Source organism: Pan paniscus, chromosome 8 (assembly GCF_029289425.2).
Source record: "Pan paniscus chromosome 8, NHGRI_mPanPan1-v2.0_pri, whole genome shotgun sequence".
NCBI lineage: Eukaryota > Metazoa > Chordata > Mammalia > Primates > Hominidae > Pan > Pan paniscus.
The window spans coordinates 72,263,126-72,288,801 of record NC_073257.2 but is presented as its reverse complement, the minus strand read 5'-3'; the positions used below and the strand labels follow the sequence as shown (position 1 = coordinate 72,288,801).

The following is a 25,676-nucleotide window of genomic DNA, read 5'->3' as shown; positions in this document are numbered from 1 at the left end:
TCCCTCATGACTGCTTCAGTGTTTGTGATATCCATGAGTCCTATGAATATTATGGGAAGGCACCAGAATTGGTACCTTTGAAATTGATAAACATACATACACACACCCCACATATCCTACTGTAGGTACTTAAATATGGGGTGTTAAAAATATGAATGTAGTTTTTAGATGTCCCCCATGATAGCTTTTGAAAATTAAATGTAGATTAGGTTATGAAAAAGTATCTGAGATAAACTATATGCTTTTATCCATATTGAAGAGTTGCATACATGGACATATGTAGTTGCAGGTGATTTTATAACGTGCAGTAGAAAATATTTTCCTAAAATCTCAAAAGGTACCAAGACTTCATATCTCATGGAAAAAGTGTACTCTTCTTTCTAAATGCCCTTGTGAAAGTATCTTTAAAGTTTATATATTGTGCATAATATGGCATACGAATTGTATTACTTCATTGGCTTGTTTGCCATGATATATTGTGCATGATAAAATGTTTTCAGTTGCTTTGCTTGCTTATGGTAACCATGAACCATATTTTCTGTTTTTTTCTTTGTGTGTGTATATGTACACATGCATTTTAAAGTCATTTCATATTATGTTTTCTTTTCCTCTCATCAAAAGGAATATACTGCATGGAAAAGATAAATGCAAACATTCCTTTTCTTTGTTTTTTTGTTTAAAATTCTGACTCAGAAAACTTCTTGCTCTTATTGGCTTTTTATGGGTGTAAAGCATAACCGAACTGTGCATGGGAGATACAGATTTAAAATCCAGTGGCTTCACAGTTTGCACATCAGTTGCCTGTCACTTAAAAGTTATTTTGGATTCTGCATGAAATAGGCTTGAGTGGTTTTGGAAAAAAGTTTTAGATATTTAATGTATAGCTACATATATTGAAATGGTTCTAAGTAGGTGCAATCTGTATCATGGAAAGGCTAAAGGAGAGAGAGGACGTTAGAAATTACTAAAATGAAAGTTGTATGGTTGCACGAAACAAACATGTACCTATACAGGCAAAATAGAATGGCTACTGATATTTCAAAACCAACACATAAGAAAGTCAATAGGAAGTAGGGAACAGTTTTCCATTATGGTTATTTTTGTCATCATTAATTCTTTCCTCATGTTTTCTATTTTTCATTGTTTGCCTCTTTGGTTGCAATGTGCATTTTCTTTCATTTCACATTACTCTGTTTTTTATTTAGTTGTTTTTTTTTTAACTTCAGATTAGTTATGTCTGTAGAAATTTGTTTTTCCTCTTAATTGTTCCTTTTGCCTCTTCCATTCTAAATCATGCAAACAATTGTACTTGCTTTTGTAATATTTCAAAGTTTACTGACCAATTTTTTTCTCTGGTCTCTCTGTTTCTCAACCATTTTTGTTGATTTTTGTGTTTGATTTCATTTTAAAATTTAAGAAACAGTTGAACGGAGTACAGGAGCAACAAGATCCCTCCCCACCACTTACTCATACAAGCCATTCTTTTCTACAAGACCATACCAGTCCTGGACAACAGCTCCGATTACAGTGCCCGGGCCAGCCAAGTCAGGCTTCACTTCCTTATCAAGTTCTTCCTCTAATACGCCATCAGCTTCTCCGTTAAAATCAATATGGTCTGTTTCGACTCCTTCTCCAATCAAATCCACATTAGGCGCGTCAACTACATCTTCAGTTAAATCCATTAGTGACGTGGCATCTCCAATTAGATCCTTTCGGACAATGTCTTCGCCGATAAAAACTGTGGTGTCACAATCTCCATACAATATCCAAGTTTCCTCTGGTACCCTGGCTAGAGCTCCAGCAGTCACGGAAGCTACGCCCTTAAAAGGGCTGGCATCCAATTCTACGTTTTCCTCTCGAACCTCTCCAGTGACTACAGCAGGGTCTCTTTTGGAGAGGTCATCAATTACTATGACACCCCCTGCCTCCCCCAAATCAAACATTAATATGTATTCCTCAAGTTTGCCATTTAAGTCAATTATTACATCAGCAGCACCGCTAATATCTTCACCTTTAAAGTCCGTGGTGTCTCCAGTTAAATCAGCAGTTGATGTCATTTCATCAGCCAAAGTTACAATGGCATCTTCTCTCTCATCACCTGTGAAGCAGATGCCTGGACATGCAGAGGTAGCATTAGTCAATGGATCTATTTCCCCTCTAAAATATCCATCATCCTCAACTTTAATTAATGGATGCAAAGCCACTGCCACGTTACAGGAAAAAATTTCTTCTGCTACAAACTCTGTGAGCTCTGTGGTCAGTGCAGCCACTGACACAGTTGAGAAAGTGTTTTCTACCACGACTGCAATGCCATTTTCCCCACTCAGGTCATATGTTTCTGCAGCACCATCAGCTTTTCAGTCTCTAAGAACTCCTTCCGCAAGTGCACTCTATACATCCCTTGGGTCGTCAATATCTGCAACTACCTCATCTGTAACTTCATCAATTATAACAGTGCCAGTATACTCTGTAGTCAATGTTTTGCCAGAACCAGCATTAAAGAAACTTCCAGACTCTAATTCATTTACAAAATCAGCAGCAGCCTTGCTGTCACCCATTAAAACATTGACTACGGAGACACATCCTCAGCCTCACTTCAGTCGAACTTCATCTCCAGTTAAGTCATCTTTGTTCCTTGCACCCTCTGCCCTTAAGTTGTCTACACCATCTTCTTTATCTTCCAGTCAGGAGATACTAAAAGATGTAGCTGAAATGAAAGAGGACCTAATGCGGATGACCGCAATACTACAGACAGATGTGCCTGAGGAGAAGCCATTCCAACCTGAACTCCCAAAGGAAGGGAGAATCGATGATGAAGAACCTTTCAAAATTGTAGAGAAAGTAAAGGAAGACTTAGTGAAAGTTAGTGAAATCCTTAAAAAGGATGTATGTGTAGATAATAAAGGATCACCCAAATCACCAAAGAGTGACAAAGGACACTCTCCTGAAGATGACTGGATAGAATTTAGTTCGGAAGAAATCCGGGAAGCCAGACAACAAGCTGCTGCGAGCCAGTCTCCATCTCTGCCAGAGAGAGTGCAAGTGAAAGCAAAAGCCGCCTCCGAAAAGGATTATAACTTGACCAAAGTTATTGATTACCTAACAAATGATATTGGGAGTAGTTCACTGACAAACTTAAAATACAAGTTTGAGGATGCAAAGAAGGATGGTGAGGAGAGACAGAAAAGAGTTTTAAAACCAGCAATTGCTTTGCAGGAACACAAACTCAAAATGCCTCCAGCCTCCATGAGGACTTCCACCTCTGAGAAAGAATTGTGTAAAATGGCTGATTCCTTTTTTGGAACAGATACTATTTTAGAGTCTCCTGATGACTTTTCTCAACACGACCAAGATAAAAGTCCCTTGTCTGACAGTGGCTTTGAAACAAGAAGTGAAAAGACACCTTCAGCCCCACAAAGCGCTGAAAGCACTGGTCCTAAACCACTTTTTCATGAAGTTCCCATCCCTCCTGTCATTACAGAAACAAGAACTGAAGTGGTTCATGTTATCAGGAGCTATGAGCCCTCAGCTGGGGATGTTCCCCAGACCCAACCAGAGGAGCCTGTGTCACCTAAACCTTCACCTACTTTTATGGAATTGGAACCAAAGCCCACCACCTCTAGTATTAAAGAAAAAGTTAAAGCATTTCAAATGAAAGCCAGTAGCGAAGAAGATGACCACAATCGGGTTTTAAGCAAAGGCATGCGTGTTAAAGAAGAGACTCACATAACCACAACCACCAGAATGGTTTATCATTCTCCACCAGGCGGTGAAGGTGCATCTGAAAGAATTGAAGAAACCATGTCAGTCCATGACATCATGAAGGCCTTTCAGTCCGGGCGGGATCCTTCCAAAGAACTGGCAGGTCTGTTTGAACATAAGTCGGCAGTGTCTCCAGATGTTCACAAGTCTGCTGCTGAAACCTCAGCCCAGCATGCAGAGAAGGACAACCAAATGAAACCCAAACTGGAGCGTATAATAGAAGTCCACATCGAAAAAGGTAACCAAGCTGAGCCCACTGAAGTCATTATTAGAGAAACCAAAAAGCATCCAGAAAAAGAAATGTATGTATATCAGAAAGACTTATCCCGGGGAGATATTAACCTAAAAGATTTTCTGCCAGAAAAACACGATGCTTTTCCTTGTTCAGAGGAACAGGGTCAGCAAGAAGAAGAAGAACTTACTGCTGAAGAGTCATTGCCTTCTTATCTGGAGTCTTCCAGAGTAAACACTCCTGTGTCCCAAGAAGAAGATAGCCGCCCTAGTTCTGCTCAACTCATATCTGATGACTCTTATAAAACATTGAAGCTTTTGAGTCAACACTCAATAGAATACCATGACGATGAGTTGTCAGAACTAAGAGGGGAGTCTTACAGGTTTGCTGAGAAAATGCTTCTGTCAGAAAAGCTAGATGTGTCTCATTCCGATACTGAGGAATCGGTTACAGACCATGCAGGACCCCCTAGCTCAGAGTTACAGGGGTCTGATAAGCGGTCCAGAGAAAAAATAGCCACTGCCCCCAAAAAAGAAATTCTCTCCAAAATCTATAAAGATGTTTCTGAAAATGGTGTAGGTAAAGTGTCTAAAGATGAGCATTTTGATAAAGTGACAGTGTTGCACTATTCTGGCAATGTTAGTAGTCCAAAACATGCCATGTGGATGCGCTTTACTGAGGACAGATTAGACAGAGGTAGAGAGAAGTTGATATATGAAGATAGGGTGGACAGGACTGTGAAGGAGGCTGAAGAAAAACTGACTGAAGTGTCACAGTTTTTTCGTGACAAAACTGAAAAGCTAAATGATGAACTGCAGTCCCCAGAGAAAAAGGCACGCCCTAAAAATGGCAAAGAATATTCTTCTCAAAGCCCTACCAGTAGCAGCCCTGAGAAAGTGCTACTGACAGAACTGCTGGCATCCAATGATGAGTGGGTTAAGGCAAGACAGCATGGCCCTGATGGACAAGGCTTCCCCAAGGCCGAGGAGAAGGCACCCAGTCTGCCCAGCAGCCCAGAGAAGATGGTTCTCTCCCAACAGACTGAGGACAGCAAGTCCACAGTGGAAGCCAAAGGAAGTATTTCACAGAGCAAAGCACCAGATGGGCCCCAGTCTGGATTCCAGCTCAAACAATCTAAACTCAGTTCCATTAGATTAAAATTTGAACAAGGCACACACGCAAAAAGTAAGGACACGTCTCAAGAAGACAGAAAGTCAGATGGCCAGTCCAGAATCCCAGTTAAAAAAATACAGGAGAGCAAGCTACCCGTCTACCAAGTTTTTGCTAGAGAAAAACAGCAGAAGGCCATAGACCTCCCAGATGAAAGTGTATCTGTGCAAAAAGATTTTATGGTATTAAAAGCCAAAGATGAGCATGCCCAAAGCAACGAAATTGTTGTAAATGATTCTGGCTCTGATAATGTGAAAAAACAGAGAACTGAAATGTCAAGTAAAGCAATGCCTGACTCTTTTTCTGAGCAGCAGGCTAAAGACTTGGCATGTCATATAACCTCAGATTTAGCAACTAGGGGACCATGGGACAAAAAGGTCTTTAGAACATGGGAGAGTTCGGGAGCCACTAACAATAAGTCTCAGAAAGAAAAACTTTCACATGTACTTGTTCATGATGTAAGAGAGAATCACATTGGTCACCCTGAGAGTAAAAGTGTTGATCAAAAGAATGAATTTATGTCTGTGACTGAGAGAGAACACAAATTGTTAACAAACGGCTCTCTCTCAGAAATTAAAGAAATGACTGTAAAATCTCCCTCCAAAAAAGTCTTATATAGGGAATATGTTGTGAAAGAAGGGGACCATCCAGGTGGATTGCTTGATCAGCCTTCCAGGAGGAGCGAGAGCTCAGCAGTGTCACACATTCCCGTCAGAGTTGCTGATGAGAGGAGAATGCTGTCTTCTAATATTCCCGATGGTTTTTGTGAACAGTCGGCATTTCCAAAACATGAACTATCAAAAAAATTGTCCCAGTCAAGCATGAGTAAAGAGACAGTTGAGACACAGCACTTTAATTCTATAGAAGATGAAAAAGTTACCTATTCAGAAATCAGCAAAGTTTCCAAACACCAGAGTTATGTAGGTTTATGCCCACCTCTCGAGGAAACCGAAACCTCCCCCACCAAATCTCCTGATTCTTTAGAGTTTAGCCCAGGAAAGGAATCTCCCTCTAGTGATGTATTCGACCACAGTCCCATTGATGGATTGGAAAAACTCGCACCACTAGCCCAGACAGAGGGAGGGAAAGAGATAAAAACTTTACCCGTTTATGTCAGTTTTGTACAAGTGGGGAAGCAATATGAAAAGGAGATACAACAAGGAAGTGTAAAAAAAATCATAAGTCAGGAATGTAAGACAGTACAAGAAACCAGGGGGACCTTTTATACAACTAGACAGCAAAAGCAACCTCCTTCTCCCCAAGGTAGTCCAGAAGATGATACTCTAGAGCAAGTATCCTTTCTAGACAGCTCTGGGAAAAGCCCTTTAACCCCAGAAACACCCAGTTCAGAGGAAGTGAGTTATGAATTTACATCTAAGACACCTGACTCGCTCATAGCTTATATACCAGGCAAACCCAGCCCAATTCCCGAGGTTTCTGAGGAGTCAGAGGAGGAGGAACAGGCCAAGTCAACCTCCCTTAAGCAGACTACAGTGGAGGAAACAGCAGTTGAGCGTGAAATGCCTAATGACGTGAGCAAAGACTCTAACCAAAGACCCAAAAATAACAGAGTTGCCTATATTGAATTTCCCCCTCCTCCACCACTGGATGCGGACCAGATTGAGTCAGATAAGAAGCATCATTATCTCCCAGAAAAAGAGGTTGACATGATTGAAGTCAATCTGCAAGATGAGCATGACAAGTACCAGCTGGCTGAACCTGTCATTAGAGTGCAGCCACCTTCACCAGTTCCTCCCGGGGCAGACGTCAGTGATTCAAGCGATGACGAATCTATTTATCAGCCAGTCCCAGTTAAAAAATATACCTTCAAATTAAAGGAAGTGGACGATGAACAGAAAGAAAAATCCAAAGCTTCTGCTGAAAAGGCTTCCAACCAGAAAGAACTGGAAAGTAATGGATCTGGAAAAGATAATGAATTTGGCCTTGGCCTTGATTCACCTCAGAATGAAATTGCCCAGAATGGGAACAACGACCAGTCCATCACAGAGTGTTCCATTGCCACCACAGCAGAGTTTTCTCATGACACGGATGCCACAGAGATCGACTCTCTGGATGGCTATGACCTGCAAGATGAAGATGATGGCTTGACAGAGAGTGATTCTAAACTCCCAATTCAAGCCATGGAAATTAAGAAAGATATCTGGAACACAGAGGGCATTCTGAAGCCAGCTGACCGCTCTTTTAGCCAAAGTAAACTTGAAGTTATCGAGGAGGAGGGAAAGGTGGGACCAGATGAGGACAAGCCACCTTCTAAAAGTTCTTCATCTGAAAAGACTCCTGATAAGACTGATCAGAAGTCAGGGGCCCAGTTCTTCACACTGGAAGGCAGACATCCTGACAGATCAGTGTTTCCTGATACTTACTTCAGTTACAAAGTAGATGAAGAATTTGCCACTCCTTTTAAAACAGTAGCTACCAAAGGTCTAGATTTTGACCCTTGGTCTAATAACCGAGGGGATGATGAAGTTTTTGACAGTAAATCACGGGAAGATGAAACTAAGCCATTTGGGCTGGCGGTAGAAGACTGCTCTCCGGCAACAACCCCTGATACAACGCCAGCCAGAACGCCAACTGATGAAAGTACCCCAACTAGTGAGCCTAACCCCTTCCCATTTCATGAAGGAAAAATGTTTGAGATGACTCGCAGTGGTGCAATTGACATGAGCAAGAGGGATTTTGTTGAAGAGAGGCTCCAATTTTTCCAGATTGGTGAGCATACTTCTGAAGGGAAGTCAGGGGACCAGGGGGAAGGGGATAAAAGTATGGTCACTGCCACACCACAGCCACAGTCAGGGGACACCACTGTAGAAACCAATCTAGAGAGAAATGTAGAGACACCTACAGTGGAACCTAACCCCAGCATCCCGACCAGCGGAGAGTGTCAGGAAGGCACATCCAGTAGTGGCTCCCTGGAGAAAGCAGCAGCAGCCACTAACACCTCTAAAGTTGACCCCAAGTTGCGCACGCCTATAAAAATGGGAATTTCTGCATCCACCATGACCATGAAGAAAGAAGGCCCTGGAGAAATAACAGATAAGATAGAAGCGGTGATGACCAGTTGTCAGGGATTAGAAAATGAAACTATAACAATGATTTCAAATACAGCCAATAGCCAGATGGGCGTTAGGCCCCATGAAAAACATGATTTTCAAAAAGATAACTTTAATAACAACAACAATTTGGATTCTTCCACTATACAGACAGATAACATTATGAGTAATATAGTTCTGACAGAACATTCTGCACCCACTTGTACCACAGAGAAAGATAACCCAGTGAAAGTCTCATCAGGAAAAAAGACAGGGGTACTACAAGGACATTGTGTAAGAGATAAGCAGAAAGTTCTTGGAGAACAGCAAAAAACAAAGGAATTGATAGGGATTAGGCAAAAATCCAAACTTCCCATAAAGGCCACTTCACCAAAAGATACCTTCCCACCGAACCATATGTCAAACACTAAAGCAAGTAAAATGAAGCAGGTTAGTCAATCCGAGAAAACCAAAGCCCTTACTACTTCTTCATGTGTAGATGTAAAGTCCAGAATTCCAGTGAAAAACACACACAGGGATAACATAATTGCAGTTAGAAAAGCATGTGCCACACAAAAGCAAGGGCAGCCAGAGAAAGGCAAGGCCAAACAGCTTCCATCCAAGTTGCCAGTAAAGGTAAGATCCACCTGTGTCACTACCACCACCACCACTGCCACCACCACCACCACTACCACCACTACCACCACCACCAGCTGCACAGTTAAAGTTAGGAAAAGTCAGCTCAAGGAAGTATGTAAACATTCCATTGAATATTTTAAGGGAATTAGTGGTGAGACCTTAAAGCTTGTGGAGCGCCTCTCTGAAGAAGACAAAAAGATGCAGTCCGAGTTGTCCGATGAGGAAGAAAGTACCTCAAGAAACACGTCGTTGTCCGAGACTTCCCGGGGTGGCCAGCCTTCGGTTACAACGAAGTCTGCTAGAGATAAGAAAACAGAGGCAGCACCTTTAAAATCAAAGAGTGAAAAGGCCGGCAGTGAGAAAAGGAGCAGTAGAAGGACTGGTGAGAATGAAGGCAGTCAGGTCTCTCGAGCACTCTGCTCACATCCTGGAGAACGAGCATAGTTTGTAAACACTTTCCAACTCGTAGACCCTAGTGCATGAACTGTTGTGATTGCCTGTGGAGTGACTTAACCGTAGTTTCTCATTATGTCATTGTCATCTGTATGTGCTGTCGTATATACTCTTCTTTCTGCCTTTTGATCAAACTACACGGTAGACAGCTAGGGAAGCATGCTGAAGATATTGGTGTCATTCAAGATGAACAACCTTCTTTTTTTTTTTTTAATGTGCTAATGGATATGATTCTGTCAAAGTAAAAGCACAGATGTTGAAATCCCATCATGGTGTTTTCACCAACACGACACTTCTGTAACTGTTTAAACTAGCTAGCTCGTCAGCATGTTCAATCCCATTACATTGAGCATCCATGTAGTCTGACATTTGGCCTGATGCAGGTGAAAAACAAGTGAGCCATGTGCAAAGAAGTGTTCATGTAGGTGACTAGGACACATTTCAGTGTACAGTGTTAGCATTAGTCTCTCTGTAAAATCTGCGTACTGCTAAAAGCAATTTTCCAGTATCGTATCTTTCTTGATGATTATTTTAATTAAGAAATTGTAAATCGTAGGTCCACAGAGTCCATGTGAACGGACAGATATCAGGATGGCAATAGTAGCCGATCACCTGGGACTTAGTTGGACAGGTAAGTGCATACACTCCTGAATGGAACAAATTAGTTTCTTCATTTCTTTGTCTTACTCACAAGCAGTTCAATATATATATTTTAAAAATAGAAACAAGCAGCTAGTAAAAAACATTTTTATCACCAATAATTTTATCTACCCAGAGATAAATACTGATTGTACCTTGTATACTGTGTTTTTCCAAAGCCTTTTCTATGCATATGCACTAAGAAATAGAAATTTAAATTTATTTTACCTTAAATGTAAGCATTTTCTTCACAATGTCACTTCTGTAATATAGGTTAACCTTCTACTGAATAGCAAATTTATCTTGTAGCACAAAAGAAAACACAGCTAAGGCCTATGACTTAATTAATCAGAATTCTTTCACATGGTTTATGTCCTTAGGGCAGCTTTCTAGGCAACAGTTCAATTAACCCACGCCTAGGCTGCACAAATTTTAGTCATTCACTGTGAACTTCTCTTCACATTTTGTATGATATACACATAAAACTCTATGTTTATTTATCTGATACTCTTCTTTAAGTAAACTCACTTTTCTGCCCAAATATTTATTTAAAAGAAAAATCTTATATCACTTCGATAATGGGAAAGGATTATTTGCATTATCTATGTAAACAAGAAAACAATGACAGTAAGTTTAAATTTTGAATTAAAAATTTTTAAATGTGATTTTTAAAATATGATAAACATGTAAATAAATATATTTAATTCACAAAAGTTGAATTCTATAAAATTCATGCCTGTAATCCCAGTACTGTGGGAGGCCAAGGCAGGTAGATCACTTAATGTCAGGACTAGCCTACCCAACATGGTGAAACCCTGTCTCTACTAAAAATACAAAAATTAGCCAGGTGTGGTGGTGCATGCCTGTCATCCCGGCTACTTGGGAGGCTGAGACAGGAGAATCGCTTGAACCCGGGAGGCAGAGGCTGCAGTGAGCTGAGATTGCACCACTGCACTCCAGTCTGGGTAATAGCGTGAGACTCCATCTCAATAAAACAAAATAAAATAAAAGATGATGAGATTTCATATCAATTGGACAAATTGGACAATTCTGCATTGTAATTTTAAGCTTAACAGGACCCTTAAACTCCTACCTCACATGAATCTGAGAAATTTCAAGTTTTATAGGTTAAGTGTATTTTTTAATGCATGGCCAAATAATAAATATTCATTATCATCACATCTAAATTCATCCTGCATACCATTAGCAACATACATTCCATACAGTTATCTCTATTTAATGGGAGAATATGAAACTAGATAATAGGAAGCAGTTTCATCTAATTTTTTTTTTCCTTTGAATGCCCTCAGTCCCCGTCCACCCCCACCACCACTACCCCATTTCAAACCCTCCTCTCTTCATCAACCTAGTCTCTGCTCTCAGGTATACTGCTAATGGCTGGGAGCTGAGTGGAGTTCTGAAAAGATAGATAGGTGGTCTGAATAATGTTTTGTAGGCAGTTGAGAGTTAACGGTAATTTATTATGTATAAATATTTACTAATATCAACTTTATATTTTAACATTGGACATTGTAATCTGAAAATATACTGGAGCAAATGTTTGTTTTGCATTATTATATGCCTAGAACTGTTAGATTATTTTCCTTAAGCAAATACAGTCAGAGTAAATTTTTGGAGATGTGGCATAATAGCCAGACGAAAAGCCATAAACCTAAAATTCCTAGTGTCAGTGTCTTTGCTCTTTATTAAGGCTCTAGAAAATGGATACAGTTTTGTCATGAAGGCTTATTGGGCAGTAGGAGTATTGTCTCTTAAGACACAGAGATGAAGAACTTAAAATAATTAACTTCTCTAACTAGAATTACTGTATGCTCAATGATAATTATTAAGAATATTAAGCATTTAAGAGAACAAAATTTATATCTGTCCCTCGAAACCACTATTAACATCTTATGTGCTTTTTTTAAAACAAGAACTTTTTATAATGTTATACATACAATGTAATCTGCTTATTTGTAACTGTGTCATTCTACAAAATTAAATATTTTCTGATCTTGGTTTTAATGCATAAAAAAATATCCAATAGATGTACCTTATGATGGTGGTTTTCTAACTGTGGTTCACAATGCTTCAATGAGATGTGAAATCAGTTCATACTTTGTTTTTGTTTTTAAATGGAATATTATATAAAAGAAAATGACTGTGTTTAAGTGTATTAAGGCTAAATTTTGTTCCGGGGAGATCTGATTTTATTTATGTAAACACCATGATATATAATGTATTTCTAACTGTAGGCCATGATCACAACAGTTGTTTGCAAGCCACTGCCTTAAATTAACTCTTATCCTTTTGTTCAACATGCAGATTGTTTTCAATGAACATTCATGTATATAAATCATTGTATATAACTCATATATTGTCAGGGTAAATTTCTAAATGTGAATCACTTGGTCAAAAGATAATGGACTTTTCTGAGCCTCTGAATGCATTTTGCAAAATTGCTGGAAGTATTTTGTAAGGGGGATAGAGTCTTGACCAATTCCTTTTCCATGGGATCATTTTTGCCCATTTGTTACTTTTTGTTATCATTTAAGGTAATACACACTGGATAAATTGTTTTAATATAAAAAAATACAGTGGGAACTAAGTCTCCTTCCCTTCTCTGACTCCTAAGTTTCCCTCTTCCAAGGCAGCCACTAATACTGAGATCATATGTATCTTTCCAAAGACACTCTGCAGTTTACAAGATTGAATATGAGTATATCTGAGTGTATACGAGTAGATGGACAGAAAGCTGTCTCCCTTTTATTTTTTACTCAAGTAGCTTCATATCATATAAGATGATCTGGCCTGGAGTCATCATATAACCTCCTGTGTGGAGTTTATGAAACTTGAAGGCATAGAGGGTGGCATATTATGTGAGTAAAAGATACCTTCATGAAGATTGCTTAGCACAAACCCTATCAGCATCTCTTGTGCCATATACATAAATTGTATACCCCTACGTATCTTGTAATTTGTTCAAATTATAGAGAATTTGGCTGAATTAAAACAATCATCCAACATCCTCTTTGCAAACTCCAAAAATCTTGTTTTATTTTTTGAGATAGGGTCTCGCTCTATTGCCCAGGCTGAAGTGCAGTGGCACAATCTCAGCTCACTGCACCCCCTGCCTCCTGGGCTCAAGTGATCCAACTCAGCCTCCTGAGTAGCTGGGACCACAGGCATGTGCCACCACACCTGGATAATTTTTGTGGTGTTGTTGTTGTTGTTGCTGTTGTTGTTGTGTGTATGGAGACGGGGGTTTTGCCATGTTGCCCAGGCTGGTCTCAAACTCCTGGGTGCAAGCAATCCACCTGCCTCAGCCTCCTGAAGTGCTGGGATTATAGGTATGGGCCACTGTGCCCAGCCTAAGTCTAAAAATCTTTATAAGATGGTCTCTAAAAAAAATCTGATTGTAAGTCATTACCTAAGGGGAGTTAAGTCACAGCCTGTGTATGGTCACTACTTTGCTATGAAGCCAAGTATATAAAAATTAATTCCTGAGGCTGTACTTGAGCTTGACTATAAAATTCCCTTTTCTTTTTGTGGCAATTGAGCATTACTTTTATGAAACGTGTGATAAAAGTAGAATATGCAATCTTAGTAACTCTCTTTCTTTTCTACAGAACTGGCAAGGGAACTGAATTTTTCAGTGGATGAAATCAATCAAATACGTGTGGAAAATCCAAATTCTTTAATTTCTCAGAGCTTCATGTTATTAAAAAAATGGGTTACCAGAGACGGAAAAAATGCCACAAGTATGCCGAAATTATATTATTTTAACTTTCAAAACTGCATAAATGTAATATTTTAGATAAGCCAACTGTTAGGTTCATTCAAGTATTGTTGTAATTTTCTGTAATCTTTAATACAGAAAACTAAGTGATCATGAGGTAATAGCAAGTCTTTTGAAGTTATACTTGTTTAATTTAGTGTTAACAGTCTAAACTTCTATTCTTCAGAAGCTTTTTGGAAAGCAAGCAGCAGGGAATTTTTCGCATCTGGCCTGTCATTCTCTCTGTGACCATCAAAACTGAAAACATAATTTTAGTTGTTAAATCATGGGACACAGTCATCAGAAACACTCCGAAGTTACCACTATGGCTGGAGGTGGATGTGCAGAGAGGGAAGACAGGATCATATTAGGGGAGCAAATAGTTTTATTCAGCTTGGTTGGCTCTACTGTTGTTGGGTTTGGTTTTGTTGGCTGGTGGGATTGGGTGGTAGTCCTATATTTTGGCAAGTGCCAACCCACAACAATGTGGAATAAATTATTATGGGTTTGCCTGTGTCAACTTGACCTTAGAAAGTCATTAAAATGCTAAGTACCAAATATGAGGGTGACCTATTTTGACATTCTAAGAGGAAAGGAAACTTTAGTTTTATTAGATCCCCTTATAGCCAACAGGAATCTAGTTATTTTAAGGCCCATCCACACTGTTCCAGTGGAACACAGCTTTACAAAGTGATGATTAAGACTCTGACACCTTCCCTGTAGCAGCGAGCATTCTGAGTCCTCTGGATAGGGAGATTGCAGAGATGGAGTAAGAAGGAGCTAAAATGTCAGCAGGGCTGCAAAAGGCATGCCTTTGTGTAGATATTGTGCTGACTGAAAGAACATAATTTAATTGGGTTTTCAACCTTTTTTTCTCCTTTTCAGCTGATGCCTTAACTTCGGTCTTGACAAAAATTAATCGAATAGATATAGTGACACTGCTAGAAGGACCAATATTTGATTATGGAAATATTTCAGGCACCAGAAGTTTTGCAGATGAGAACAATGTTTTCCATGACCCTGTTGATGGTAATCGAATTTAGTGTTCATATTTATTTAATCATTTGATAAAATTTGAAAGTGCAGTCAGACAAGGCAGTCACTTAAAAGCAACTAAACTGTGATTTGCTTGACTTAGTTTCTCATTTTCTCTGCCGGAGTCTGCAAATAAACACTCTGATATCAGAGCAAACTTGGTAAATACCTCTGTTTATATACAATATAAATATACAATATAAATCATGACGTATGAACGCCTAAGGTATCTGAAAGAGTTGGTATTTCTAATATTTCATAAAAGTTAAGTATCTAGAGAATGCATTGCTTTTGTCACTTTTAATTTTTGTATTAACCCTCCCAAACTAGTTACCTCTTTTATTCGTATATAGGTAAAACAAATGATGAGCCATTTTTATCAAATAAGCAAGGTATTGAGTAAAGTGTAAGCATATAGTATACAAATTGTAAGGTAAAATGGCAATTTACTGTGTGGCACCAGGTATTTAAATGTGCACTGAAAAAATTTAATGTATCATTCAAGTATGTGCTTTAGTTATTTAGCGTTCGTTGTTATTTTAACTTCATGAATATGCTGCCATTTATTCTTTGGAAAAACTGCTTGATCTATTGTATATCAAAGGCAGCATAATTTCTAATTCAGTCGGCATACATTTTACTAACAACAATTCCTCTTTCACATTAGCTTAATTTATATAATGATCTTGTCATTTTTTCCTCATTATGTAAATTGTGCTTTCTTCACTGAAATATTAAGAAAAACATAATAAATATCTTCCTATGTTTTTCAAAATAGTCCTGTCTTAGGCTCACAAATGAAAATTTATTCCTACAATGAATTTTTGTTTTGTTTTTGAGACGAAGTCTCGCTCTGTCGCCTAAGCTGGAGTGCAATGGCACGATCTCGGCTCACTGCAACCTCTGCCTCCTGGGTTCAAGCCATTCTCCTGTCTCAGCCTCCTGAGTAGCTGGGATTACAGGCGTGCACCACCATGCCCAGCAAATTTTTTGTATTTTTAGTAAAGATGGGGGTTTCACCACGTTGGCCAGGCCAGTCTCGAACTCTTGACCTCAAGTGATCCACCCACCTCTGCCTCCCAAAGTGCTGGAATTACAGGCATGAGCCACCCCACCCAGCCTCTATAATGAATTTTGAGTAGAAAATTTGATGATGGTGTGGAGGCAGGAATAAGAACTAAGGATATTTTTCTACTATTCCATTTTTAAACTGGCAAAGTTAGATTAACAAGAGTCACAAACTTCTAATTAACTTCTAATTCTGCATATATTTTGTGGAAAAAATCTTAAAATTCTTAGAAAGTTTCTGCTTATTAAAAAGTTTAAGTCTGGCCAAGCACTGTCTGTCTCTTAAAAAAAAAAAGTTTAAGTCAACAAAAGATTTAAAGCATACTTGTTATACATGTAACAAACACAATGGGTAATGAAGTAAAAAGCGGTTCTTTTTAAGTTTATAAAGACCATAGAACCTTGGAAAAATGCTCCCTTTGAGGCCTTGTCTTATATGCAAGGCCATATATTAGTAACCACATGCTTTTTGCACTAGATAAATATAGATCATCTTATCAAATTTTAAATTATTGATAAGTTATAGTTTATACATTCTTCTAATATTCTTTATTGGAAAAAATAGTTGTTAAGTAACTCTAATAAAAAAGATCACCAGAACACAACAGAAGTAGTTGTGTTGAAAGCTTCATTTAATTTGAACATTTTAAAATTGGAATATCCTTAAAATACAGTCAAAAATGAAATGGCTTTTTGTTGCTGTATCTTAATATTTTTAAATTCCTTTTTCAAAATTTCTTAGGGAAATTTAGAAACATGTATATGAAGTAATTTCACTTAGGCAGATTATAAACCTCAGCTAATCTTAGCCAGCTTTTCAACAAGAGTCTGGTTTATAGATGACCATAACTGAAAAATGTTCACTTACCTATAGCAATTTGAGTTTACAACAGCAGCTAAGTTGGTATTTACCTGGGACTGATGGAAAAATTAGACTTTTATTTTGTAGACCAACAATTCAGAAACTGTGCTTTGTTGCTTTTTTCCTGTCTCTCCTCTTCGTCGAACTTTTATGAAACTTCCTTTCCTCACCATGACCAGACCATTGTTGACTTTTCTCTCTGCTGAGGCAGAAAAATGCTTCCATAGTCCATGCAGCAATGTTTAAAACAAGGGATTCGTTCCCCCCTCCCCTTTTGTGTAGGCTGGTTAATAAACTCTATGTTTCATAGCATTGTCGTGAATATTCAGAGTGCTCCCTGCAAATGGTTTTCCTACTATCTATCTCTGTTGTGTATCATTTCTCTTTATTTGATTTGTGGTTCTGAGTGGACCCTACCACCGACTTCACCAAGACCTTCACGTACTCCACAACCCTTTCATCTTGGTCATATCTGTTTTTGTACAACACCCTAAAACTACATGGAGTCTTTTAAACTTGGTCTGTTTTTTCAATCCTTTTCTTAACATCGTTTAAAATTTTTTTCCCAGTGCCACTGCTCTAAAATCTAACAATCATTTCTTTCCAAAGATTAAATCCATTTTTCTGTGCTATAATTTCATGTGAAAGAAGAACTAGGTTGCTTTGCTCATATGTACAGTTCTTAAAATAAGTTGTAGGTAATTAATGATAAAAATTGGTTTCTTGTGGCTTGCTGTATTCAGTCCACCACAGTATGAACTTTGCATGCTAAATATAGAAAGATAATAAGTATCTCATATAATGACAACTAACTTTATATTGGATTAGTCTGCATACTTTGGATTAGTGTGCATATTTACTTATTGTATCATAATTTCCAAAACAGAAACAATTGATATCTTAATTAGTATTCTATTTTATTGGAGTTTGCACTAGGCTTTTTATTTCATTGTGTTACATTTAATTGAACTAAACCGATACATTTATTGACATTAATCTGTAATTCATCATACATTTTTCATGCCTGATATAATTTTAGTCATTCCATGTGTTTTTGTTTGATGTATTCTAATTCATTCCAGTCAGTCCAAATGTACTGTCTTCCATAGGTTATCCTTCCCTTCAAGTGGAACTGGAAACCCCCACAGGGTTGCACTACACACCACCTACCCCTTTCCAGCAAGATGATTATTTTAGTGATATCTCTAGCATAGAATCTCCCCTTAGAACCCCTAGTAGACTGAGTGATGGGCTAGTGCCTTCCCAGGGGAACATAGAGCATTCCACAGATGGACCTCCAGTCGTAACTGCAGAAGACACTTCCTTAGAAGACAGCAAACTGGAAGACTCAGTGCCTTTAACAGAAATGCCTGAAGCAGTGGATGTAGATGAGAGCCAGTTGGAGAATGTATGTCTGAGTGAGTATCCTCAATACCTTGGAAATTTGGCTGGGTCCCCAAAAGATGTTAAACCAGCAGAGCCTAGAAAACTAGGAGTAAGCTCCGAGCAGCAGGAGAAAGGAAAATCTGGTCCTGATGAGGAGATGATGGAAGAGAAACTCAAATCTCTATTTGAGGACATTCAACTTGAAGAAGGAGTAGAGTCTGAGGAGATGACAGAAGAAAAAGTACAGGCTATTCTTAAGCGTGTTCAGCAAGCAGAACTGGAAATGTCTTCAATTACAGGTTGGCAGAATGAGACATCAAGTGGAAACCTAGAGTCCTGCGCTCAAGCTCGAAGAGTAACTGGTGGGTTACTAGATCGACTGGATGACAGGTATGGCTGTTTCAAAAAAAAGGAAAGTGAACACAGGTTACTTGTTAATAGTTTATCTTAAATACATGCTTTTTAGTGGTGACTTCTTCTAAATTACCATTCTAGTTCTGGGATAAAACCTGCTTTAAAGACCAGTTCATTATGCTAATCTGGAAAGGAAAGTGAATTTAAATTTAAATTTAATTCTCAAAACTGTTGAAATAAAATACAAGAAAATTTACATACATGCCCAAGATTTATACGTTGTCTACTTTAGAATACTATTCTTTTCTACTTTATTACTTACTTGTATGATTCTTTTCATATAGCCAGTAATTATTATTCCTTTAAAATAATGAGGTGGGTGGATCACCTGAGGTCAGGAGTTCAAGACCAGCCTGGCCAACATGGTGAAACCTCATCTTTACTAAAAATATAAAAATTAGCTGGGTGTGGTGTCACGCACCTGTAATCCCAGCTACTCAGGAGGCTGAGGCAGGAGAACTGCTTGAACACATGAGGGTGGAGGTTGCAGTGAGCTGAGATCACACCACTGCACTCCAGCCTGGGTGACAGAGTGAGACTCTGTCTCAAAAAAATAAGAATAATAATGAATGAAAGTCCATGTTATTTAGAAATATAAACATTACTGTTTTTTTCCTAACTGCAAACATAAATATGCTCATTATTAAAACTTAAAATGCAGATTAAACAAATCAATACACCCCATCATCTACCAATAACATTTTGGTGGATTTTCTTCTACGCATGATTAAATGTCTTAATGTAAAAAGTGCAGAGTAGCAAAAAGAAAAGCCATCCATTCTCCTACCATACTAGGAAAAACTGATTTTACACATCCTTCTATTTTTCCACAAGTCTTATTTTTCATAATTTGAAAGATACACAGTTTTTTACACCAAATAATATTGCCATGATGAACATTTGTCTTTACCCAAAATAATTTCCTGGTCATGAATTTGGTTAATTCTTATACTGGCCTTGCTCTAGAAAGGTGAAAGTCTAGAATCTGAGACATAGTTTCAAATCCCACCACCATTAGGAATGTAGTTTGTGATTTGGGATGAATCTCTAAGCTCTAAGAATGTCACTCTAATTATCTTTAAATATAAGAATACTACTACCTTCCTTAAACAGATTTATAGATAGAAAAAGAGAAGATGTATCATGTCTACCAAATGACTGACACAAATAGTAATTTCTCAGTAGCACTAGGCATTATTTTTATTTACATACACATTAGACTAAAATATATTTTACTTCAGTGACAGCTAGTGATTAAATTGGACACAAGAGAACTTATATTATTTCATAACCATATTTTATATTTTTATGTCATTAATAAGCTTCTTGCTCAATAAAAATTCCCAAAGAGGGAGTTCACAAAACTACTTTTGAAAAATTGCAGGCATGAATGAACTTTATCTACAGCCTACAAAAGAGACAATTGCAAAGAAGACAAACAGTACTAATTTTGATGTCTATGTTCAGATATAGTCACACAATTTATAGTTACATATCAGGGAATAGATATAGGAAAGGTGTTCATCATTATTAAACCGCTGAAATTCCTTGTTTTATATAGGCTCTGCCAGTGAATTATATAGAAAAAACACTAGTGAATCCCCTGGTTCCATAGAAGGAGGAAAATGCCAGTCACTTTGCTCCTGTTATCAGAATATGCAGGGTAGGAGAACGCCGGCAAGCAATGTGGACTGGGGAATAGAAAATGAAACCAAAGTCATAAAGCTATATGTTACAGGATCTTCACAGTATGCTTGGATTATTTATCCTTACACATAAAGAATAGAGTGTGCTAAGGATGTCTTTTAAAAATAAATAAGTTCAGATAATCAGAATCTGATTTAAAGGAATACACACACATATATAAGTATATATTATACATATAAAGCACTGTACTAGTTATTGCCTTCTAGCGGTAATAAAGATGCTCAAATAATATGCAAGCTACAAAAAAAGTGAAAAATAGTCTATACTGAAACTTGTAAAAAACTTAGAAGTCAATTTAAAAGAAAGCATTGGAAAGGAAAGAGTTTTAATAGTTAAGGGAAAAACAGTTCTCTCAGTAGGTAGAAAAGAGTGTGCAACCCTCAAATCACTAGTGAGATTAGCAGAGGTCAAGAGTAGAGAAAAATGAGATTCAAGTAAAGGTATTAGAGTTGGAAAAGTAACGGCAGGATTCATGACTGAAAACATATACAAAGAATTGGAATTTGGGGTACTTGGGGGAATACCACAGTCTTGACCACAGGAATTTGTTTTGTTCTTTTTTGGAGACAGGGCGCAATTTTCTGTACAGTAGCTCAATCCTTGCTCACTGCAACCTCTGCCTCCCAGGCTCAAGCGATCCTCCCACCTCAGCCTCCCAAGTAGCTGGGACTACAGGCATGCACCACTGTGCCCACTAATTTTTGTAGTTTTTTGGTAGAGTCATGGTTTTACCACATCACCCAGGCCGAACTCAAATTCCTGGGCTCAAGGGATCCTTCTGCCTCAGCCTCCCAAAATGCTGGGAATATAGGCAAGAACCACTGAGTCCGGCCAGCAGTTTATTTTTTACTGGTGATAGAAAAGCGTTCTGAAATCTCTTCTCCTTTAAGATTGGTGGGCTTGGAACTCTAGGTATGTCCATGAGCCTTTCAGGATCACTCATCAAGATGATAGAATTCAAGTAGCTGTAGAACTGCAGTTTGTTTATTTAGATGAGAGCATAGCTAGGCAATTTGGCAACTGAGATATGGGGGATGTCTAGAAGCTGTGTAGCACCTCCTGACACCCCACCCATGAGAGCCCTTTACATTTTATTTATTTATTTTGAGACAGAGTCTCACTCTGTCACCCAGGCTGAAATACAGTGGCACAATCTCAGCTCACTGCAACCTCCACCTCCCAGGTTCAAGCAATTTTCCTGCCTCAAGTTCCTGAGTAGCTGGGATTACAGGCACGTGCCATCACGCCTGGCTAATTTTAGTATTTTTAGTAGAGATGGGGTTTTGCCATGTTGGCCAGGCTGGTCTCGAACTCCTGACCTCAGGTGATCTCCCGCCTCAGCCTCCCAAGGTGCTGGGATTTACAGGCATGAGCCACTGTGCCCAGCTACATTTTAAATCCAGTGGCCACACTTTTCACACTTTTCTATTTTATGCCTTCAGAAGTAGGCAAAAGACACAGTTCTTAAAACTTTAGAGTTTCTGCAACCTATATTCAGTCATAGTTTGCCATTGTAAATTTGCAAATTTTCTGTTGCAGCCCTGACCAGTGTAGAGATTCCATTACCTCATATCTCAAAGGAGAAGCTGGAAAATTTGAAGCAAATGGAAGCCATACAGAAATCACTCCAGAAGCAAAGACAAAATCTTACTTTCCAGAATCCCAAAATGATGTAGGAAAACAGAGTACCAAGGAAACTCTGAAACCAAAAATACATGGATCTGGTCATGTTGAAGAACCAGCATCACCACTAGCAGCATATCAGAAATCTCTAGAAGAAACCAGCAAGCTTATAATAGAAGAGACTAAACCCTGTGTGCCTGTCAGTATGAAAAAGATGAGTAGGACTTCTCCAGCAGATGGCAAGCCAAGGCTTAACCTCCATGAAGAAGAGGGGTCCAGTGGGTCTGAGCAAAAGGTATGTCATCTGGTCATCCAGTAGCAGTCATTGAAATGGAAAGTATTGATGCTTTACTTCTTTGGATTGATCTTGTAGCCTGGGGCCCAAGGTTTTTTACGATTTCTAAATTATAAATGTGTGAAATTGTAGCACTAATGGTGGAGGTAAAGAAAGTACTGAGTTAAACACATAGGTAAAAAAAAAGTTTCAAGTAAAATGTATGCCATTTCATTATACCTTCATTCATTGTGCAGGAAAAGGGAATAAGTATCTGTTTAGCCATTTTTAGGAGGGACAAGAACCAGAGAGACGTTAAGTAACTAGTTTAAGACCCAGTATTTTATCTGGGATTTAGGTTTCCTAACTCCCACTCCGTGTTCTTCCTTATGGGAGGAGGATAATCATTCTGATCCTTTCTGGCTCCTTGGCATAAACAGTCTATAGCATCTGACCCATCTAAGTTCTATTCTGTATGGTCTGTTGTCTGAAAGCGTGTTTTAAAAATTAAAGAGATGAAATTCCAAGCCTAAAATGAGGTGAGTTGACAGCAGTTAGAAATTTAAAATTAGAAGTATAATTTTTATAATTTATATAAGTTGATGATGATTGTCTTAACATGTATTTCTAATCACTTTAAAACCTTACTGTGATAGATTTGCTTGTTCTTTGTACTTTTGTGGTACAATCTAATAGATTTTTTTCTTTGAGGTTTACTCTATTTTTAGATATTAAAAGTATTTTAAACTGAAATGATGACTCATACGTGGATATAAGAAAATAAAAAGCAGCTCTGTTTCCTACATTTTTTACTGCTTTTTACTCTCCCAATTTTTATGTCTTTTCATCAATTCTGCAATAGACAGAGATTAATAGTAGCACTTGCAGTTTTCGCTGAGACATATCCAGTTCACTGAAGACCCACTTTAGTGTTTTGAGAGGAAAAAACAAGTCTTTTCTAAAATAATGAGTTCAAGATTGATTTGAGGTTTAGGAAGACTTTTAGCAAACTCAATCGCTCAGGAGCTGATTCTCAGCTTATCAGTAATCACATCCTTTCCTATTCCCTTCTGCAGACAATATCTGACTATTTTCAGGCTTGTTAGAAGGGAGAGTAAGAGGAAGTTTAGTTCTAGATCATCTATTTTTTTCCCTGTAAGTTGCTTTGATATAAGATTTGGTGGTGGTAATCAGTTGCTTAAATGATATCCTAAAATAATCTCCAGCTCATTTAATAACTGCCTTCACTAAATTTTTATTAATGGTTTTGTTTTAGTTTTAAGCTCTTTTAAGTCTTTTTCAGGCCTTCTTTAACTCCATCCTGACAAGTGTGGTTTTGAATACTGATTTCTGTCTTTGACTTGACTTTTAGTATATTTAAGTGGTGTGAGTTTTAGATAAGTTTCCTTTTAAAATGATCCCACAAAATATAGAGAGAAGCAATAACATAGTGGTATTTTTCCTGTGAATATTTATTCTGCAAAAGCCTGTTAAAGTTCTAAAGGCAAATTTCTATACAAGTACATATAAACACCGCTGTGTGTGTACATGTGCATATGTATGGGCCACTGGAAAATCATATTGGCCATTGGCATAAAGACGGTTGAAAATTTAGTTTTAAACCCTGAGTGGAAACTTAGCTGAGTTTGTCAGTAATGGAAAATAATTTACCATTAGAAAACATTTTCAAGATTTCTTGTAAATGAGTTTGTGCCTCTGATAATGGTTTCGAGTCCTATTCGAATGCAGAAAGACTTCATGACCTAAAAAATCCATAATGGAGTTAAAGCTTCTAGGAGACATGAACCTGACCTCACAAGAAAACCAAAGATGTTTAGGATGTATCGTTTGTGGCTATACCATAGTATAATAGCAACCAACTAGGTCATCTGATGTATGATCTCAGAAAACAGCCCCCTTTTTATCCCCTAAAAAATCAGGTCAAAAGTCCGGGTGCGGCTCTTACACGGATGACTGCCTGCTGTTATAAGGTAAAATTCCGCTATTTTCCACCTGTTTCCATGCAGCAACCCATGGCAAAGAGTACTGAGAAAATTCCATTTGGTTTCCTTGTTTTCCCCTTTACCAATTCCTAGATAATTCACTGAAAGGAATCCTGAGCCTGAGATTCTTCCTCCATTTTCACTGTAAGGTTAGCAGAGATTCCAGGGAAAAAGTAGAAACTGAAACAATGACCAAATGGCCACTTTTTCTTTATGTAAGGGGTTGGCCTCATATGATTTTTTGTAGGATTATGCTATAATCACCTCTAGGTTTGTTGTTTGTGTTTGCTTTAACATAGATGTTCTTCTACTTTTGAATTCACCCAAGTGAAAACCTTTCCTCAACTTATGATTCCATGTACAGATAATTCAGATTCAGTTTTCCCTTTTGCCTCATCCAACCTATTAATCCTGGAATGCTAATAATTCTTTTCTTTCATCAACACAGATTCCTTTGACCTCTTTCTGACTTCTTGAGCCTTTGCAAAGCTTCCTTCCACAATACTTAGATCATTCTAAGTCTCCTAAATTTACTGTCCTTTACTGAAAAATTTAAAATAATAATAGCAAACTTAGTTCAAGTTCTTACTCCTTGTAAGGATAGTGGCTACGATTTTCTTTTAAAACCATATTGTTCAGTGGGGTGATTTGTTGAGGTGAAATTTCCTATGAAGTCAAGGCTGATAGTACTGTTTAACATTTTAAAATACTTGTCAAGTTTACTGTTGATGAAAAAGATGGCCTAGTTTATTATCTATTCAACTAACATTTCATAAAGCATTTTATCTAACACCTGTACCTCCTATAGCAATTTTATTTTGTTTCCACTTTTTTTAAACAAATACTAGAATTCATTTTTCCAGTGGATGTTAACTAAATTCTGTCTCTGGGACTATTAGATTTGAGGTAATGAATTAACTTCAGAGATAAAGTACCAGAATTATTTTCATAGTTCCACCATTAAAATTTAGAAATTTAACCACTCAGTAAATACTCTTCCCCATGGCATCTAAGTGAAAGCTAAAGATATTTTCCCCTTCAAATTATGAACTATTTGCCCCTTGGTAGTTTTTCCAGATTCCCACCTTTATTGCCTAAAAATTAACATTTTGTGCAGTAACTATATTCTTGTCTGTGAAAAGTATTCTATTTTATATTCTAATTTCATTATCAGTTCTTTAAAAAAAGATTTCAAGCTTTCATACGTTTATTCCTTCATTAAATTCTTTCTCAGTACCAGTTATGTGTTAGGTACAAATTATGCTGATATTAATCTCTTGATATAAATATATGTGCCAAAATATGCTAATATAAATTCTTTACTTGTTGTTGTTGAGACGGAGTCTTGCCCTATTGCCCAGGCTGGAGTGCAGTGGCGCGATTTCAGCTCACTGCAACCTCTGCCTCCCAGGTTCAAGCAATTCTCCTGCCTCAGCCTCCTAAGGAGCTATTTTTTGTATTTTAGTAGAGACAGGGTTTCACCGTGTTGGCCAGGCTGGTCTCGAACTCCTGACCTCAAGTGATCCACCCGCCTTGGCCTCCCAAAGTGCTGGGATTACAGGTGTGAGCCACCGTGCCCAG

The 25,676-nt window shown here is 38.0% G+C and overlaps 1 protein-coding gene across 31 annotated transcripts in view; it reads left to right on the top strand.

Moving 5' to 3' along the window:
* Positions 1–25,676, top strand: part of ANK3 (ankyrin 3) — a 709,526-nt gene that overhangs the window by 659,015 nt on the left and 24,835 nt on the right. For 19 of the 31 annotated variants that reach the window (XM_055092833.3, XM_055092837.2, XM_055092830.1 and 16 more), the window contains 6 exons: positions 1,418–9,235; positions 9,863–9,937; positions 13,575–13,706; positions 14,609–14,752; positions 17,798–18,464; positions 21,735–22,113. In XM_055092833.3, coding sequence (XP_054948808.1) covers positions 1,418–9,235; positions 9,863–9,937; positions 13,575–13,706; positions 14,609–14,752; positions 17,798–18,464; positions 21,735–22,113 — 9,215 coding nt within the window. The remainder of the gene's footprint in view (positions 1–1,417; positions 9,236–9,862; positions 9,938–13,574; positions 13,707–14,608; positions 14,753–17,797; positions 18,465–21,734; positions 22,114–25,676) is intronic. The other 12 variants (XM_057298899.1, XM_057298898.2, XM_034930621.3 and 9 more) reach the window with 7 other exon arrangements.